This window comes from Glandiceps talaboti, chromosome 11, assembly GCF_964340395.1.
Source record: "Glandiceps talaboti chromosome 11, keGlaTala1.1, whole genome shotgun sequence".
NCBI classification, from domain to species: Eukaryota; Metazoa; Hemichordata; class Enteropneusta; family Spengelidae; genus Glandiceps; species Glandiceps talaboti.
Genome location: NC_135559.1, coordinates 7,536,259 through 7,555,723, shown reverse-complemented (window position 1 = coordinate 7,555,723; position 19,465 = coordinate 7,536,259). Strand labels below are relative to the sequence as shown.

The window sequence follows — 19,465 nt, the reverse complement described above, 5'->3', positions numbered from 1 at the left end:
TCGACTATTGCATTGTGCTTTCAGGCGGTTCGGTTCTATTTACAATTTCCGTCGGCAGATGGACGTCCTGAAATAGCCAAGTCTACCGATTGACCCATATTTTTCTTTACGAAATGGGTCTCTTTATTCAAAAATACGCCTTTATGTCCATGCCCCATAAGTATTCACCAAATCGTTCTTATAGAGACGCTTCATGGCTCACTGCATTAGTTACAGTGATTAAGTGTGACCTCTGACCTAACTTTTATGAAGCGGTTGAAATAACCGGAAGAGCCGACGTTGTAGAACACTCCCATTGGCAGATTTGGCGTATAATATGTTGTTGATGACTTTCACTATACATAACAAAGCGACACAGAGGTAACCTCACAGCCTGTTATAAAACCCACCGCCACAACTTTTTAAATATCCGAAGAGAGTATATTAGGAATTTCCGGTTGTCATGGAAACAAATCACTTAAGATGTCTTGGTTTGCTCTTCATATTGGTAACTCTTGGAGGTACGTGAGTGAAGGTTTTTTTCGTATGCATAAACTAGACAAGCGTGTGCCGTGAAATGTGTACTCGGCTGTCGAGAATTGAACATGTGTTCTGCATGTTATAATGCTTCGAATACTCCACATTTATTACATGACAGTTTAGTTAAGCTCCCCAGGTATTAAGCTCCGCTATAATGACATTTTCTTTAGCCATACAGCAAAGACAGGCTTAGGATCTCGATGTTCTATTGATAATGACATCTTTGTTTCACTAAAGAATGACTTTACTATTATTGCAATAATATCAATGAGTACATTGCGTAAGAAGATATGTATCGAAAACACGACGACGGCCTGCCATGATACATGTACAACCCGCGATAAACAACCGGTGCGTCTGTTGGAAAGACAGAATGAAATTAGAGGAAAGACGTCTGGCAACGACAACATTAGGTACAACGCGCAACGATGCAAATGGTACAAAAATTATAAAACAACAGTAATTGTTTCTGGTCAGGACATTTTGTCTAAAGTGATGATGCGATATTTTTTTTATCCTCAACAAACCTGTCACTCAATCTACACTTTGTTACATTTACTGTTCTATTTATTTAGTACTTTAGAGCAAGTGTGTATGATGGGCAGATGTCATTTGCTTGTTCATGATTGACTCTGCAGTTAAGTTGTTTTCACTGAAGTAGGGAGGGTTATTTTGTTTTTTCTACCTGGATCTGCAGACTGCATCCGGGCTGGACAAACAGGGAAAGAAGATTCGTTGGGGCCTTATTTATTGTTATTTTTTTGAAATTAATAAATTTCAACAATAACAAAATAAACATTACAAGAGAACTCAGAACCCGATGAATGAAACGGAAGTAAAACGACGCTTTAATTTAAATAAAATAAATAATTCATTAAATCAATCAATCCATCCGTCCATCACTCAACCAACCAACCAACCAACTAAACAATCAACCAACCAACCAACCAACCAACCAACCAACCGACCGACCAACCAACCAACCAATCAATCAATCAATCAATCAATCAATCAATCAATCAATCAATCATGCTACGTGTCATTATCTATGATGCGTCAAACCGTTCCCATTGTACTACATAGGGGCGTGTTGTTTATGTATAATATTATCCATATCACTGACAACCTAGTATTTAAAGTTTCAAGGACTTGGGTTTCTATTGAATGTTGTTTTGCACTTAGAGTCGATGTAACTTTACGATGTCCAGATGTATCACTAGGCAGTATACATCTTTAATATTAAATCCATTGTAATGAATCATGTAAAGGTATTATTAATAGATGGCCTCAAAGGTTCCGAAGGTGTTTTATTTACCTTCATGAAAACATGAATAGCGTCAACACAGCTCGTTAAAAATCAGTTAATCGTGCAGCCATTTAATAACAATGGCAACAATAACGTTAGGTGTATATTAAACATGAGTACCTAGCTAGGGTAATTTTTTATGGTTAGAAAAATTTGAAAATTATTTTGAAAAGTACTAGCTGAATATAATTGTTCATTAGAGAGAGAAAACAGATCACAAATATCGAACACATTCTGAAAAAAGAGAGCGGAAATTCTGTACTACAGTGAATTTCAAAATACCCTTAAGCGTCTCTGTTTGATAATAACAACCTCACACAGATCTAAATAAGAAACTACACATGCTACACTGGCATAGGAAGATTTCAATTTATTGCTACATTTTGTCTAAAATGAAATAACATACTGCAATAAGAGGCAGACTCGTAGGCTCCAATGTTTTGACATCTGCATCTGATGTGTACATGGTGGCATGTTAGTTCATTTCATTTAGAATAAAATGTTGCAAGAAACTTTATTCATTCAATCTTGCTGTGGCACGTGTAGTTTCTTACATTTTAAAAAAAAAGAAAAGCTGTACAGTATTTTTGAAATTCATTGTATATGCGATGCCATTGAAAAAGTAAACCTCAAGTTTATTCGGAAAGTTGAACAAAATGTTTATTAGAGATCGAAAGCATTCCCTGAGAAAACAACGAGGAAATTCTGTCTACTCTAATAACTTGTTGTATAGTTTCATTTGGTTGTTTATTGTTTTCGAGGGTTTTAAATTTCGTTCTTGTTTGTTTGTTTGTTTGTTTGTTTGTTTGTTTGTTTGTTTGTTTGTTGTTTGCTTGCTTGTTTGCTTGTTTGCTTGCTTGTTTGCTTGTTTGTTTGTTTTTTATCGGACTGATTGATCGTCACTGGTTGCCCATCCCTTTAGGAGATGTTACTGACATGTAAGTCAGTGTCAAATAATCAATAGTGACGGCTTCTAAACTATCATCCTTCCTAAAACTAACGAACCAACAGACTGACATAACTCCGAGGCACATTATAATGAGTTAGCCAAACAAATATTATTGTGTGGTCATAGTGTCACCTCCTTGTCAATTGTTTACGTCTTCCAGCACATACTGCAGACGTCAACCGAATTCACATACCTCTCTTCTATTATGAAAGCTCGTTTCAAATTCTCATTAGTTCTAACGAAGGTAATTTATGTAAACTAGTGCGGAATGCCTGACTTCTCTTTTTCTCTTTGTGTCCTTTAAAAGCCAGTTAGCCATGCTGAAAGAGAGGCTGTTAGTGTCTGAAGGTGCGATGAAATCCCTAAAGTAACAGTTCTGAGTCTCTTTACTATTAATGCTTTAATTGGCTGGTCGTTGATCAGAGTGAAATAAACGGCCTTTGTTTGTCTTAATCCCACACTTCAACCATTTTGTAAAAAGAGATGAACCATTTACGTAATCCACGATTCCACTGTTTGAGCAGAAAGTAAAGAACCCCATGCAATGTTTGTAATAGCCAATGGTCATCGTATGACTATCATGCCATGGGGGGAAAATGTTGTTGTGCCATTATCTCGTCGAGAAACAATACCACATTTGTAACTTTTAAACTGTTTACTTTTCAACTGTTTTGTCATGCATCACACACACACACACACACACACACACACACACACACACACACACACACACACATACACACACATGTATGTATGTATGTATGTATGTATGTATGTATGTATGTATGTATGTATGTATGTATGTATGTATGCATGCATGCATGTGTGTGTATGTATGTGAGTGCGTGCGTGTGTGTGTGGGGGGGGGGGGGTAGGTAGATGACAGACAGACAGAGACATACATACATACATACATACATACATACATACATACATACATACATACATACATACATACATACATACAGACAGACAGACAGACAGACAGACAGACAGACAGACAGACAGACATACACACATACATACACACACAGACGCATACACATATACAGACAGACAGACAGACAGACAGACAGACAGACAGACAGACAGACAGACAGACAGACAGACAGACAGACAGACACAGACACAGACACAGACAGACGCAGACACACATACACAGACAAACACAGACAGACAGACAGACAGACAGACAGACAGACAGACAGACAGACAGACAGACAGACAGACAGACAGACAGACAGACAGACAGGCAGGCAGGCAGGCAGACAGACGCAGACACAGACAGACGCAGATACACATACACAGACAAACACAGACAGACAGACAGACAGACAGACAGACAGACAGACAGACAGACAGACAGACAGACAGACAGACAGACAGACACAGACAGACGGATACCCGCACATACATAACGATCGTTTAGTTATTTGCTGAAGTAACTCTACAAATACATGATACGTGCTTTTTACAATAGAGCACAGGTAATCTACCACATCAGTGATTAAATTACTCAAAAGATGTATAGTCTTATAGTTTTATTTGTCAAACCATTCTCCGTGCTGTGCCAAAGATGAGAAAGTACTGACCATGAGGTAACCATGGTAAAAGCAGTCATTCGTAAATTTTATTAAGTTGATTGTTTCATGCATGGCCGCCGTTAGAAATTGTGGTTAGTCGGCATAGTTGTGGTCGATACTTTAACGTTTAGCTGAATGATTTCTGGTAATTAAACTGTACATATGACTTGATTGAGAATAGTCCCCAAGGACAGTTGGTGTGCGTGTACACCGACTCCTGCTCTGGAATTAAATATAGGAGTCTGTTTTCAAATGGCAACGGGGATAGGAAAAAGGTATTTATTTTGGAATCTAGAATTTAAAATGACAACCTTGCTATATGCTTCTCCGCTTGAGAACACCGTGTACACCATCTAGCTTAAGTCTTTTAAAACAAGAGAGAATTTGTCCAGTTGTGAATGAACCCGACACCTAGAAATGTTTTCATTTCTTAGAACAACATCTATTTATGTATTGTCCTGTCATGTAAAATATCACATTCTTTGTACGATGGGCTGTGACCCTTAAGCTTTACAGAAATAAATATCTGCTACTACTTCTCAACTTGAAAAAAAGGTGAAATAAAATGGTCAGTGATTGTAACTTATTAATTTCAAAAGCTTTATATTGTGTAAAAATGAAAAAAAAAGTATCTTAAGCTTTTGCTGCCGTGTGTTACTTTAGTAGTCCAAAGGAGCTAGTTATATAGAACTCATAATCAGTTAAAACCAATAGAAATTCAAGGGCCATTGTAATGATAACAAAATGATTGTCAAAATAAAACATTTTAGAATTTAGTGTTGTCACTGAACACTGTGTTCCCTCTATTGGAACAATGGACACTACAATACCGCTTATTTCATTGAACACAAGAGGATGAATCACCAAATTTCTGTTATTATTTGGAAAGGACTAGTAGCAAGCTAAAGTGTCCATATGAATGATTATTGGGTATTTATTTTGGATTTTTAATTTATAAAACAATTTTATCATGGCTTCCTACTTGAAAAGATTAATGTGAAACGACATATGCCAAGTTCTTATTTGTAACGCAATAAATTGCAAAACATTAGTAAACTTAGAATCTTTGTACGTACAATAACAAACAATTGAATTCACGTATTTTCTAGCTTTTTGCAATTTATTGAGTGTCAAACACAGATTTGGTCAATGTGTTTCAAACTGATTTTTCAAGTAGGATGCATGATAAAATTGTTTAATACGTACATTAAAAATAAAAAATAAATACCCAATCCTCATCCATATGGCCACTTTAATATATATGGCAAGGTTTGGAGAAAATGGATTTTCAGGGGAAAAAAATTCCAGGGTGTATTCTTATGGCATGCCAAACACATTATTCTTTATCTGCCTGTATTTTTTTTTTGTATTTTTCTGATTAGAGACTAATTTGAACCATTTATGTGTAGTTTTTTTATGGAATGCACACACACACTGTTTGTATATATATATATATATATATATATATATATATATATATATATATATATATATATATATATATATATATATATATATATATATATATATATATATATATATATAACCTAAAACATGTGTGTGTGTGTGTGTGTGTGTGTGTGTGTGTGTGTGTGTGTGTGTGTGTGTGTGTGTGTGTGTGTGTGTGTGTGTGTATTTTAAATAGGTTTTTTGAAAATTTGCAGAAAAAAGTATAATACTTTTGGCCTGAACTGCTTGCCATACACTAAAACTTTTAACTTTATAGAAAAGGGAATGCGTTTACTGCTTGTATACTTGATCTCCCATCAGTTTATAAGTCGATAAAGAAAAGAATTTACAGGCTGCACTTTCCCATAGAAATACATGCAGAAGTTCCAATTCAAGTACCCCGACAATGTAATTAAACAGCCTACCGTTGTTATAAATAGCAATTATTACTTAACATGCATGTCCCTTTGCACCGACATACTATATAGCTCTGTACTATAGAGTGGTTTATGTTTCACAAACCGTCGAGATTTGAACCCTTATAGTGCCTATGGTTCTACGAATTCCCACTACGACGTTCCACGTTTCTACGCTAATTGAAGATTTTGTGATATACTTACAAAATATTACTCCGGGGGCTGATACAAAAGTGGTTGGAAAGCGAACCAGAGTCTAATTAAGTGCCTTCCAGTTGTTATAAATAGCATTGGTAATGGGTGAATGTTTCATCCGAGCACGAATATAAATACATATGTACCATCCTGATATATAAACAAAGACAAAGTCCAGGGAGGTGCGAAACTAGTCGAAGATTTAAACCATTTTATGTACTCATTTCCAACTGATGAAAAAATAATGGTCAACCTTTAGAAATAATTTTCATTTGAATTTAAAATACTTACATAAATTCATCTTATAGCGGTATTCACTGATGTGACTGTTTGCCTTCAAAAAGATCACAACATACGTAACAATATAGTATTCACGTTTACTCATTTGCATTTTTCTATGATCCTGATGTCAGTGGTACTTTTAAGGTGCACCCCAAACGAATCTCATTGAATCCTTTATTCGGTTTAACTTACTGTTACGCTATATATCTCACGATTGCTGGCAGCAACCAGTGAAGATAAACATGTGATCAGTATTAAAATAACGGTATCACATGAAACAAAATATTGAAGAATAAATGTCTAAGTCTGGCCCATGTCCCTTTGATGCAAGAAAGCCGTAAAACAACAACAACAACAACAACAACAACAACAACAACAACAACGACGACAACGAAAAATGACATAAAAATACAAAAAACAAAAACAAAAGCAAATGACAAAAATAGATTTGATGCAAGAATACCTCAAAATAACAACAAAAACAGCAACAACAGCAGCAGCAGCAGCAACAACAACAACAACAACAACAACAACTACTACAACAACAACAACGACGACGACGACGACGACGACGACGACGACGACGACGACGAAAATAACAAAAAAGAAAAAAACTATAAAAAGAAGAAAGCATAAACCTCGAAATCTACACAGGTGAACGGATAAATAATACACTGTCTATCATTCGACAAACCCATGTCGATTTCAAATGACCTTCTGTTTTATTAAGTGTTATTCAGACATAAATGACAGTAACAAGTCTGTAATAATGGCCAGTCAACATGTTATCATTGTCCATGGGGAATAAGAAGTAATAGACGCTCAAGGTGATTACAGTTATCTGTCTTTTTGTTAACGGATTACTTGAAGGTTTATCTCTTTAAATCAAATTTCTCTTTTTCAATCTTTGCGGCTTAGTGAGAATAGGATCGATTTCTTCAGGAATATCAATGAATAAGATATTTCTGTAAAGATTGAAATGTACTCTACTACTAGCAAGTCAAGTGCTACGTTCATGAATATCTGGTTACATGTAAGCAGCGTGGAACATAGACAGACGTTTTGACTGGGAAAACTATGGTTATGAATAAGCCTAGCTTTCAGTTTACACAGAAAGACATGCACTAATATAAAATTGTTGTGGCAAAGTACACAGGCGGATGATAGCGTTGACACTTTTTTTAGAGGATGTAATCCCCCTGAACATGTTTTTGCATTGTCGTAAACTACAGCCTCTTTTACGGCATCGTTCAAGTCGCGCGGTATCTCGTTATTTCGCAGTATCGCGTAAGAAATAACAGCTCTGGTTTGCGAGAATGATTTTTTGCGGAGTTCCAATGTCGGTCAGAATACCTCTTCTGTGATAGTTTCATGAAATACGTACAGGCATCATGGAGAAAGGAAACAAACGTACATGAATGTCAAGAAGACAAAGACTTTGTTATATTTTGTTTAGGATCGGCGGCTTAAACTACGGTCGGTCGATTATCGGAAATACACTTTTTTTGGCTTAATCACTACACCACACCCAATCTTCGTACCGCATGCATAAATCACATCCTCGTATTTTGCAACGTCGTCATGCATAGATAATTTGAGAATGTCTGATTAAAAGTAATTACTTGTGTTTGTTCACCAAGTTTATTTGAAAAATGATTGTCCCATCTGGGCCTACTACTGTTGAAAGCTATCGATTTGACAACATTTTTGAGAAATGTTTGTATTCAGAAATAAAAAACAGATTAAGTTAAAATTAAAGTAAAATCGGTTTTGTCAGATGAGAACTCAGATTGTTCAACCCCCCAAAAAAGAAACAAACAAACAAACAAACAAACAAACAAACAAACAAACAAAAAACAAACAAACAAACAAACAAACAAACAAACAAACAAACAAAAAGAATTAAGTTTTTTGTTAAATCTTACAATGAACTACTGATCTCACCCCTAAGGTCACTTTAGCTTTCAATGTATTTTTGCCATAGCAAATGCGTGTCACTGTACATTAAAGTGTCAATAAATGAGCATTTTTTCTCACTACATACTGACTTTGTATTCATAGTACACGTATATACCACACACACTTCTGCATACTGATTTGAAATTGCGCTGTAGACATTCATCAATATTGGCGAATTAAGTTAAAGATGGGGGATCTGAAGCCTAACTAAACATGCTAAAAGAATTTAGTTTTCATCCTATATATCTAACTATTCGATTATAGTGACAAATAAACCCCAATGGGCGGAGTGATATAATAACTTCCTGTTCTCTTTATTGTAAATTTGCAAATGTATATACACATAGTCACTATAATAAACAACGCTTACTACTACTACATCTACATCTCGCCCCCTTTATTTATTTTTCTCTCTTTTATTTTTTTTTTAGGTTGTCTTAGCGAGCAATATAACGGACCAAGAATTCTATGGACAGACATCATGTACGGAAAACACCATACGTATTCCAGAATCGTGTCTTTGAACGGTACGGGGGAAGAGGTCATGAATGGAACAGCCGAGTTTGAAGTTCTTCTATCGAAGTATCACACTATGAATGCTGCGTTGACGTTCGATTATGATGATTCGTTGATATTTTGGAGTGAACTCGTTGAGGGCGCCATATATAAAATGTCCATGGTGACCGGTGATGTAAACTTAATTTATGGAAATGAGTCGTGTTCGATCACAGCCCTTGCCACTGACTGGATGGCTAATAAAGTTTATTGGACTGACGTCAACTTTGAATGGATTAAAGTGTCCGATTATTACGGCACTTTCCACAGAACGTTGGTACACAATGTAAAATTTCCAGTTGGTATAGTTACCAACCCCATTACTGGGTAAGTAACATCATTATGAAACAGAGAAATGCATTATATATGTTGCAATATCTATTGCAATGTATGTATGTATGTATGTATGTATGTATGTATGTATGTATGTATGTATGTATGTATGTATGTATGTATGTATGTATGTATGTATGTATGTATGTATGTATGTATGTATGTATGTATGTATGTATGTATGTATGTATGTATGCATGCATGCATGCATGCATGCATGTATGTATGTATGTATGTATGTATGTATGTATGTATGTATGTATGCAATATCTATTTGTTTGCATGTTTTTGTCTTGACTTCAAATTCTTCCATTTTATTTGTTTTAATCCTATAACATACATACGCTATCAAATTCTTGGTTGTTTGTACCACGTGATTTGGGAAAGTTCAACGTCACGAGAGAGTTTAGCTCTAACTATACTGTATTCTTATCATTAGATATTTGTACTGGTCTGAAAGGGCCTCAACGCCCAGACTGAGAGCGGCTACTCTATCCGGTGACAATGTCCACTCTATCTTCACAAACTTTACGATCGGACAAGACAATCTATTTCGAAGACCACAAGGGCTAGCGATTGATTACACAGAAAATAGGTAAGATTATCGCTAAAACATAACTTTTTGCCATATCTTGGCTTGTGTAATCATTGCAAGTTACGATTTTTATAGTCGACGATGTTTGTCAGCTTTGTCACGCTACGTTTAAAGCTAGCACTTCTAGCTGCAACTCGACATGCATTTTATTGTTCTTAATTAATATTTAAAGATTCACTCACTCACTCACTCACTTACTCACTCACTCACTCACTCACTCACTCACTCACTCACTCAGTCACTCAGTCACTCAGTCACTCACTCACTCACTCACTCACTCACTCACCAACCCACCCACCCACCCAACCAACCAACCAACCAACCAACCAACCAACCAACCAACCAACCAAACAACCAACCAATCAATCAACCAATCAACCAACCAATCAATCAATCACTGTTATATGTTATCTATACTTACACAGACTGTATTGGGTTGACCCTGCCTTGCCTATACATCTGGTCCGACGAAGGAATAAAACGGAACTACCACTGGGAGACATCAGTCTATTAATGAGTGTTTATCTCCATCAAGATAACAAGAAACTCCAGTCTTCGTATTTGGTACATTCTGTGCATTACAGAGCCAGTTATGTGGACTTCGATTCGGTAAATGACGTCATATATTTAATGACATGTTTATGTAAATAAGTCACGTGATACAAGTTGTTACAACATTATGTTTGTCTTCTTTCAAAACAACACCCTCCCCCATCCATTGCTTGACCTCTAAGGACGATATTCGTTGTAATAATACCTTATCAAAATGATTCTTTTCATTCAGCCTTACTGTAGTTCAATGGAAAGTCGTCAGTGTGATAATTAAATAGGTGTCCTAAGTATAAATCAAAGGTGCAAGTTTTTTTTTCTTTTAAATTGATTAATATTAGATTACGTTTTATGTATTCGGTAGATATTTGTGGAATGTATGAGAACTAATGATATGCGAGAAATTGGGGAGAGTGTGACAATCGTGTCATTTTTTGTGAATTTTTAGGAATTCTTAGAGTTCATTTATTTTTGTCATAGAATAGGTAATGATAATATTTGAACAAAATGAACTAGCAACGCACCCAAACTTATCCAAGTTACGAGACTTATTTTGAAAACGGATAAATTACAACTATGTTCAAAGGCTTGTACTAATAAGTAAGAAAGGACTTGTGACTTCATGAAGACGACATCAACTTAGTTGCATATTAAAACAATAAGGGACCGTTCATTATTTATGGGAGGTGTGTTTCCTAAAAGACGGCTTTGAAAAGGGGGTACCTGAAAAAAAATGCATAGCAATTTCTCACTCACCCATCCCCTGCCATAAATAACGAACCGTCCCTAAACCCGAAGAAAGCTCTTTGCAAATTATCTAAGTCGGTGTTGTTGTTTTTAAGGAATACTTCTTCCTGTCTGGAACCTTTGATAAGGAGGTGTATATACAATCGAGGAATTCTCGAATACAGAGTAAGAAAATGACTTTTAGACATTACAATCCAGTCACTGTCATAATGTACGACGAACATCGCCAGCCGAATGGAACAAGTAAGTAACATATATGGTTTTCGTATTTCATCTAAACTACACCAAACAAAATAAAGTTGTCTTCCATGGAAAGCCATTCCTCTGACAGTGAAATTAACGCAGTGAGATCAATTTGTAATGTCAAATGTAATGTCACTTCTATTCAACATTTCTCCAGGTATCATTGTCAAAATATTTGTAATGTTTGAATAGTAATTGTAAATTATTTTCTGTCTGGTCAGGTCAGGTCTGGTCTGTCTGTCTGTCTGTCTGTCTGTCTGTCTGTCTGTCTGTCTGTCTGTCTGTCTGTCTGTCTGTCTGTCTGTCTGTCTGTCTGTCTGTCTGTCTGTCTGTCTGTCTGTCTGTCTGTCTGTCTGTCTGTCTGTCTGTCTGTCTGTCTGTCCTGGTCTGGTCTGGTCTGTCTGTCTGTCTGTCTGTCTGTCTGTCTGTCTGTCTGTCTGTCTGTCTGTCTGTCGATATGTATATCTGTTTATCTCTATGTGTATGTCTGTCTGTCTATCTATATCTGTCAGTCACAAGAAAGAATGAACATGTGAAGTACTCACAATCCTTAAACCAAACTTGCTGATTGTTTAAAATTGATTTCTTAAAGGTCTATGCAGCATAAATAACGGTGGATGTGAGGAGCTATGTGTTAATGACCCTATGGGGGTTAAATGTATCTGTGTTGATGAATTTGTTACTCATACTGATGGCAAAACGTGTATTCCATGTAAGTAGTGCAGAGAGAGAAAGAGAGAAAGAAAGAAAGTGAGTGTGTGTGTGTGTGTGTGTGTGTGTGAGAGAGAGAGAGAGAGAGAGAGAGAGAGAGAGAGAGAGAGCCTCGGAGAGAGAGAGAGAGAGAGAGAGAGAGAGAGAGAGAGAGAGAGAGAGAGAGAGAGAGAGAGAGAGAGAGAGAGAGAGGAGAGAGAGGGGGGATATGGGGAAGGACGAACGAGAGTGAGAGCTTAACTTCGCATAGTTACTACATCTTTTATGAAAGAAAGTGTACCTCCTTTTGCAAGATATATTTAGATTGTCGCTTCTACCACATATATTCTTTTGTTCGTAATTAACTCAACATAACAAAAAACATTATAATATTTAGTCAACATTTCACCATACATGTTCTATTTGATGTAACTTACATGCCAGTTTGACTTTGCCTCGTTTTCAGATGTGCCGCCTCCAATTCTTCAAACTACGTTGTCAACTGGAGCGGTCATTGGTTTAGTTGTTGGTTGCCTAGCAACCCTCATCATATTTGTGTTTGTATATTACTTGAGGTAAGTTGATCATCTTGTAATTAATGATTTCATTTGATAGATATCAATAGTTATCCTGTAACGGAAACTATAAATTCAGACTTGCCTATTCAACAATCGATCAATCGTTCATTCGATCAATAAATCAATCAACTAAGTCACTCACTAACTCACTCACTCACTCACTCACTCACTCACTCACTCGCTCGCTCGCTCACTCACTCACTCACTCACTCACCCACCCACCCACCCATCCACCCACCCACCCACCCACCGATCAATCAATCAAACAAACAAACAAACAAACAAGCAAACAAACAAACAAACAAACAAACACACACACAAACAAACAAACACACAATCATACTACCTGTCATTATCCGAGATTGTCAATCAATCAATCAATCAATCAATCAATCAATCAATCAATCAATTATTCATTCATCCATCCATCAACCCACCCATGTTATGTATTATGTATATGTCATTGTTTTCCCTTTTTTTCTCCCAAGGAAAAGACGCAAGGAACGGTTATCAACCGTCAAACAAATTTCCATGCAACTCAAATGGCATACAATGAGACAAGGAGTAAAAGACGTAGGGGGAAGAGAGGGGGATAGCGAAAAAGAAGATGACGAAACAACACGACAGGAGGTCACGTGTCAGCCAAGTCCAGACGTTTGTGACAATGGTCCAACACAAGAGGAGAACACGGGCCAACAGAGTCCGGACGTTTGTGAGATTAGCATTACTCAAACGCAAGTAGATAGTGAACAATGTAATAGAAAAGACAAACCTTCGTAAATGACACGTGATTAACTTGACAAAACTGATTAAAGAATACCTGTACGAAGCACCAAAGCAGGTTGCTAACTGACTAACCTTGGGAAGGGGTGTCAATGTATTGCATTATGGACAGAGAAATCTGAATTACCAAGCTTGTTTAGTGTTCGATGCCGGGTGTGTTTGCGAGAGGGGTTGGGGGTTGGGGGTGTATTAAACCACATAGTATTATTGTAGATAGAAAACGAACAAATTGCTGCTTTGTTTATCAGTAAACAGGGTGAACTGAAAAGTCCATTCTGACTTATTCCTGGCTTTCGTACACTTGTATTTAATTACTGCCATCAACTTATAGAAAAAGTCCAGTCAGACTTATTTCTACCTGTAGTACACTTGTATTGATTACTACTATCAACTTAAAGGAAAAGTTCAGTCACTTGTTTCTGCCTTTAGCACACTTGTATTGATTACTGCCACCAACTTAAAGGAAAAGTCCAGTCAGACTTATTTCTGTCTTTAGTACACTTGTATTGATTACTGCTATCAACTTAAAGGAAAAGTCCAGTCTGACTTATTCCTGCCTTTAGTACACTTGTATTGATTACTGCTATCAACTTAAAGGAAAAGTCCAGTCAGGCTGTATTGATTACTACTATCAACTTAAAGGAAAAGTCCAGTCAGACTTATTTCTGTCTTTAGTACACTTGTATTGATTACTGCTATCAACTTAAAGGAAAAGTTCAGTCAGACTTATTTTTGTCTTTAGTACACTTGTATTGATTACTGCTATCAACTTAAAGTAAATGTCCAGTCAGACTTATTTCTGTCTTTAGTACACTTGTACTGATTACTGCTATCAATTTACCTTTCGAACACTTGTATTGATTACTGCCACCAACTTAAAGGAATTTTCCATTAATTAAACATTTCTCTGTTTTCTGTTGTATTTTCCCAACTGTAACTATTTGATTTCTTTCATCAGAGAATAAATAACATTTCACAGCAAAAATGACCAAGACATGAGTTGTATAAAATTAATTGACTATAGATCAATTTGATACATTCAATGACACATTACTAAACCATGTGCTACAGAGTCAAAAATAGAACACTTTATTAACAGAAATGCATACTGTGAAATAGTACTGGCGTGCTAGGGAGTCAGTAAATAACATACATTCTCTGAAATGCATACAATGAAATAGTACTGAAGTGCTAGGGAGTCAAATGATAGAACACTGCACTAAATGAAATCGCATTTTACCTGGAGCTAGGTAGTCGACTAATAGAACACTGCACTACCTGGAATCGTATTTTACCTGGAGCTAGGGAGTCAAATAGGACACTGCACTACCTGAAGTATAAGTGTACCTGTGCTAGGGGGTCAAATGAAACAGCGTAAACACTTGAAATCTACTTAGTGCTACTTTTGATCATAATAATCATATTTAGTCAATGTTCAATACAAATAAATAAAAGATTTGTTCCTTTGGCTATCTATACTTAACGAAATGGTATTGTCAATCAAATAATATTTGGAGTAACATTCGTCCCCAAGGCGCCTTCCCCCTTTAATGTGTTCAATTGTTTACGACATAAATTCATATTTAACTCCACATACCAACATTTTCAAAACTTTATAAATCGACATTGTTTTCGAACAGTCAACAATTAATTTCTACTTTTACGTTTCCAGTCTGTAATTTCAAAATGTTATGTACTATACTTGTATATATATCAAAAAAACGAAATACAATTTAAATGAAAAATTCAGAGATATAAAACTTATCTAACGGGAAGGTTACAGCACTTTACTAAAACAATATTGAAAGTATTCGGTACTTACAGTTTCTACAGGAATCTAGAAATAGGACAAAACGAGTTATATATGAAATCAAGTTTGTGTAAATGTGTCTCAGAATACTACTTCTACTTCAATTCTTTGTAAACATCCAACATGGATTATTATCACACAGTGTCAACGCTGGTGGCGTCCTTTAGATCTCACCAATATTCAGATGAGCACAAGCTATGACATCGGTGATATCGCTGCTGTTGAGAACAGATTTGAAACTGTCTATAGTCTTTACTTGTAGGATGAGTAATGGTGAGTGATTCCACTTTGGAATTATTCGAGAGATAAATATTCCAATATTTATAGCAAATAATAGTAGAACATGATGACGATATCTGGCAGCGTATCATCTTGAAAAGTGACCAGTTTAGTAAGTGAGGATACGGTAGTCTGGTCACAGCCATGGGATTTTTGAAACGTCACCATTGTTGTTTCCTTAGCATATCAGATATACACTGGCTTCCCTCGTGTAGTTCCCGGTGACGAACCGAGCTGCATTGTGTTGAACTGTACATCTGCCCATTTTTGTACTTGCGCAATATTCCCAACCTGGTCGTACCATGACATATACTCAGATTTGTTTAGTAAGCTTACTGATAGTACAATCATGTAGATGTCTTTGTAGGAAACTAGTACAACGTAACTACATGTCTTACACTGTGTTATAAAAACGTTTCTATGCTTACTTCGAATTCAGGAATTATCTGTCTTAAATTCAAGTAATATGGTATAAGTATAAAATAACTACAAAATGTATGCTATAATTTACAAAAAGGTAAAACTGCCTCTTTTCCTATTGCACTTTTCTGCACGTGACACATGCTAAACTGGCTCAGACTTATAGTGGTACTACCCGTCATGCTCTTCAACTCACTTGGGGCTTTTACAATTCCCACACAAGCTTTCTCAATTCCCTCAGCTCACACAAATCCCCGAAGAACATCTCAACTCCCTGTGGTAATCGACTTACTGAGTCGCTGTGTAAACTCCCTTTGGAGTTTCTCAACTTCCTGCGGAATGTGCAACTTTACGGTCAATCAATTTCAAGAAAATAACAATGCCTTAATAGTTTCAATCCTTCACACACAATAGACAGGAGTACTGTAGACGGTTTAACGGTTTCCGAAATCTAGCAATAACATACTGTATCCAACCCAATCTTTAACGTTTAGGCACAGGCGCCTATAAATGGTAACGTTTGAAATTGGAGAACCTTTCAAGTAAAACAAGACTCAACTCTTTGTTTCGTAGCTTGCAAATGACAATGACGTCATCATTTGATGACGATCAAATATTCCACACACTGATTGTTGGGAAGTTCAAACGAAACATCTCGAAGAATTCTTGTCAGACCCCCCGGTCAGACCCACGTCTGTGCCAAATCTTTATTTCTATCACCTTCTTCTTGATTGGACGACAGGGATCGTTGTGACGTCATCTGTTGATCATAATGTGTCCATGACAACTCCAATGGTCTGTCAGTATTCAGATAGTCGGACAACGCAATTTGTAAACCTCGAGCCATGAATGCAAATTGCTGTCGACAAAAAAAATGAAAAATTAATGTATGCTATCAATTCCTCGTCAGAGGACAATTCTTCTATTCTGCTGACACAACGAAAAACGGTGAGGCTTGGACGGTGCCGTAAAAGAGACAGTAGTTTACGACGATGGAAAGTCCCAATTGTACCATATTGATCTTAAATATCAATCTTAGAGAAGATATTCGCGAAAAACAATCACGTTGATTTGGTAGAGTAAACTTAAGCTTAACTTGATACAATGTAAAATATAACGGGTTGCAGTGAGAGGCAAGTTTGACAAAAAAATTGACAGTATCCGAGGTATTTTTAAAACTTTATGAAATATAGCTAAGGCTATAAAAATTAACGACAGAACAAAAACGTACATGGTTGTCATGAAATCAGGAAGTTTGTTCCTTGAATGATCGTAACTTCTACTTCATATCTCATACACCAAAAAAGAGATGAAATACATTATTTTACCCGTATGTAGAATACATAGATAATATCTGACGTCACTCACCCTTTGCATATCATTATGTAGTCTATCTTGATATAACGTCATACCCTGCTCCAAATCGATTGAACTGGTTCGAACCATTCGGAGGTCAGAGTTCACCCTTTCCATGCTATCTTGAAGACATCTCGTCACCTGCGAGATCTCGCTAGACTGTTCCAACAACATACTGGTCACTGCGAACAGTTGCTTGCATCCTTGGCATTTTGGAACACGTTTCACGGCTTTTAAAGTATCTTTGACGATGTTCTCGAATTTGAAAGCTCCAAGTTTGATAGATGGGGGCTGGTTTTTGGGCCTAAAAAAGGTATATATCGACGGTAAGTTATTTGGAAGAAGAAGAATGGATATGGAGATCTGCTTGTGTACCTGAAAAGTTTCGAGCTCATCTCTAAGCAGAATGAAAGTTTTTTTTTAATGAGAATGAAATATGAAGAAATATTTTCATAAAAATGATCACAATTTAAAAAAAAAATACTTGAGTGAACGTGTGCAGCGTAGTACAACAAATCGGAAATTATACCAATTTTCATTTCCGCCACAAATTTAGGACATTTTGGTAATTCGCATACTAAATATATCTTATTTGCAGCCTCAGGCTGAAATACATGAATCATTTTCCTGTATTTAAACAAGTGTTTTGAAATATTTGGATGGTCAGTATTACACTATTTTGTCTGAAACACCAGAGTTGTCTGGCTAGATAAAAATTGATACATTTCAATGCCAAGTTCACAAATTGCTGCATATGTTGCGTATTAAACTGGGTCACATGATGCGATGACGTCATAACCTACAGCATTTTATCGCCTGGGTCAATGTTAGTACATCTTTAGTCAGACAGCACTCTATTTCAGGTGAAATGATTTTGATTGTAAATATTTTCTTTATCTCACCTTTTCTTGACTTGACACCATAAAAGTTTCCTTCCGCTCGTTTTCTGTAGAAATTTATCTGAAAATATCATTTTCTGTAGCGTCGATAATTTGCTCAGCTTTTCGTGCCCATGTAGCAAACAACGTATTGACTGAAGAATTGAAAGAAACAAAGGACAAAGAGAAGCTTATATATGATGTGTCCATTTTTGCAACGTCTGTATGTATGCACATGTCAAAAGAATAATTTATACAACGCATGCGCAAGTTAGAAACGCTGGAAGGCTTTCTCAAGAATTGAATGTAAAATAATGTCACGTAACGGGGACAAAACGAAACGAAACGAAACAAAACAAAGACAAGACAAGACAAGACAAGACAAGACAAGACAAGACAAGACAAGACAGGACAAGAAAACAAAAGAAAAACAAACAAAAAATAAAACGCAACACAACGAAACGAAACGAAACGAAACGAAACGAAACGAAACGAAACGAAACGAAACGAAACGAAACGAAACGAAACGAAACGAAACGAAACGAAACGAAACGAAACGAAACAAAACAAATCAAAACAAAATAAATTAAAATTAAGAAATCCAAGCATACTGAATAATGTCATTATCATTTTCAGGTACTTTACAGGTAGTCAAAGATATCAACCAGTCCAGTAATTAATGATGATAACAAATTTGTAATGATAAATATATAGTTATTATCACGAGTACCATAATGATATAAATCATAAAACCACCACCGCCCGCAACCACTGTAAGCTCTACTTCTTGTTTTATTGATATTAGAAATCAAAAATGTCAAGATTACCTGAGCAGGAATTATAAGACGTTTTCTATTCAACAATAGTCGAAGTGAACTCAGTGGTAATTTCTTTTCGTCTCCATGGTCTAGAAATTGACATGTCACCATCGTCTGCAAAGAAAATTGGTAGCTGATATATTTAAAAGGTCGGGTGCAGAACAAGGGGTGTG

General features: G+C 36.3%; 1 protein-coding gene across 1 annotated transcript in view; it reads right to left on the bottom strand.

Moving 5' to 3' along the window:
* Positions 1-16,780: 16,780 nt before the first annotated feature.
* Positions 16,781-19,465, bottom strand: part of LOC144442797 (uncharacterized) — a 7,764-nt gene continuing 5,079 nt past the window's right edge. The window contains exons 6-9 of the mRNA XM_078132170.1: positions 19,302-19,406; positions 18,499-18,629; positions 17,609-17,900; positions 16,781-17,099 (exon numbers count right to left, since the gene is read on the bottom strand). Coding sequence (XP_077988296.1) covers positions 16,923-17,099; positions 17,609-17,900; positions 18,499-18,629; positions 19,302-19,406 — 705 coding nt within the window. The 3' untranslated portion in view covers positions 16,781-16,922. The remainder of the gene's footprint in view (positions 17,100-17,608; positions 17,901-18,498; positions 18,630-19,301; positions 19,407-19,465) is intronic.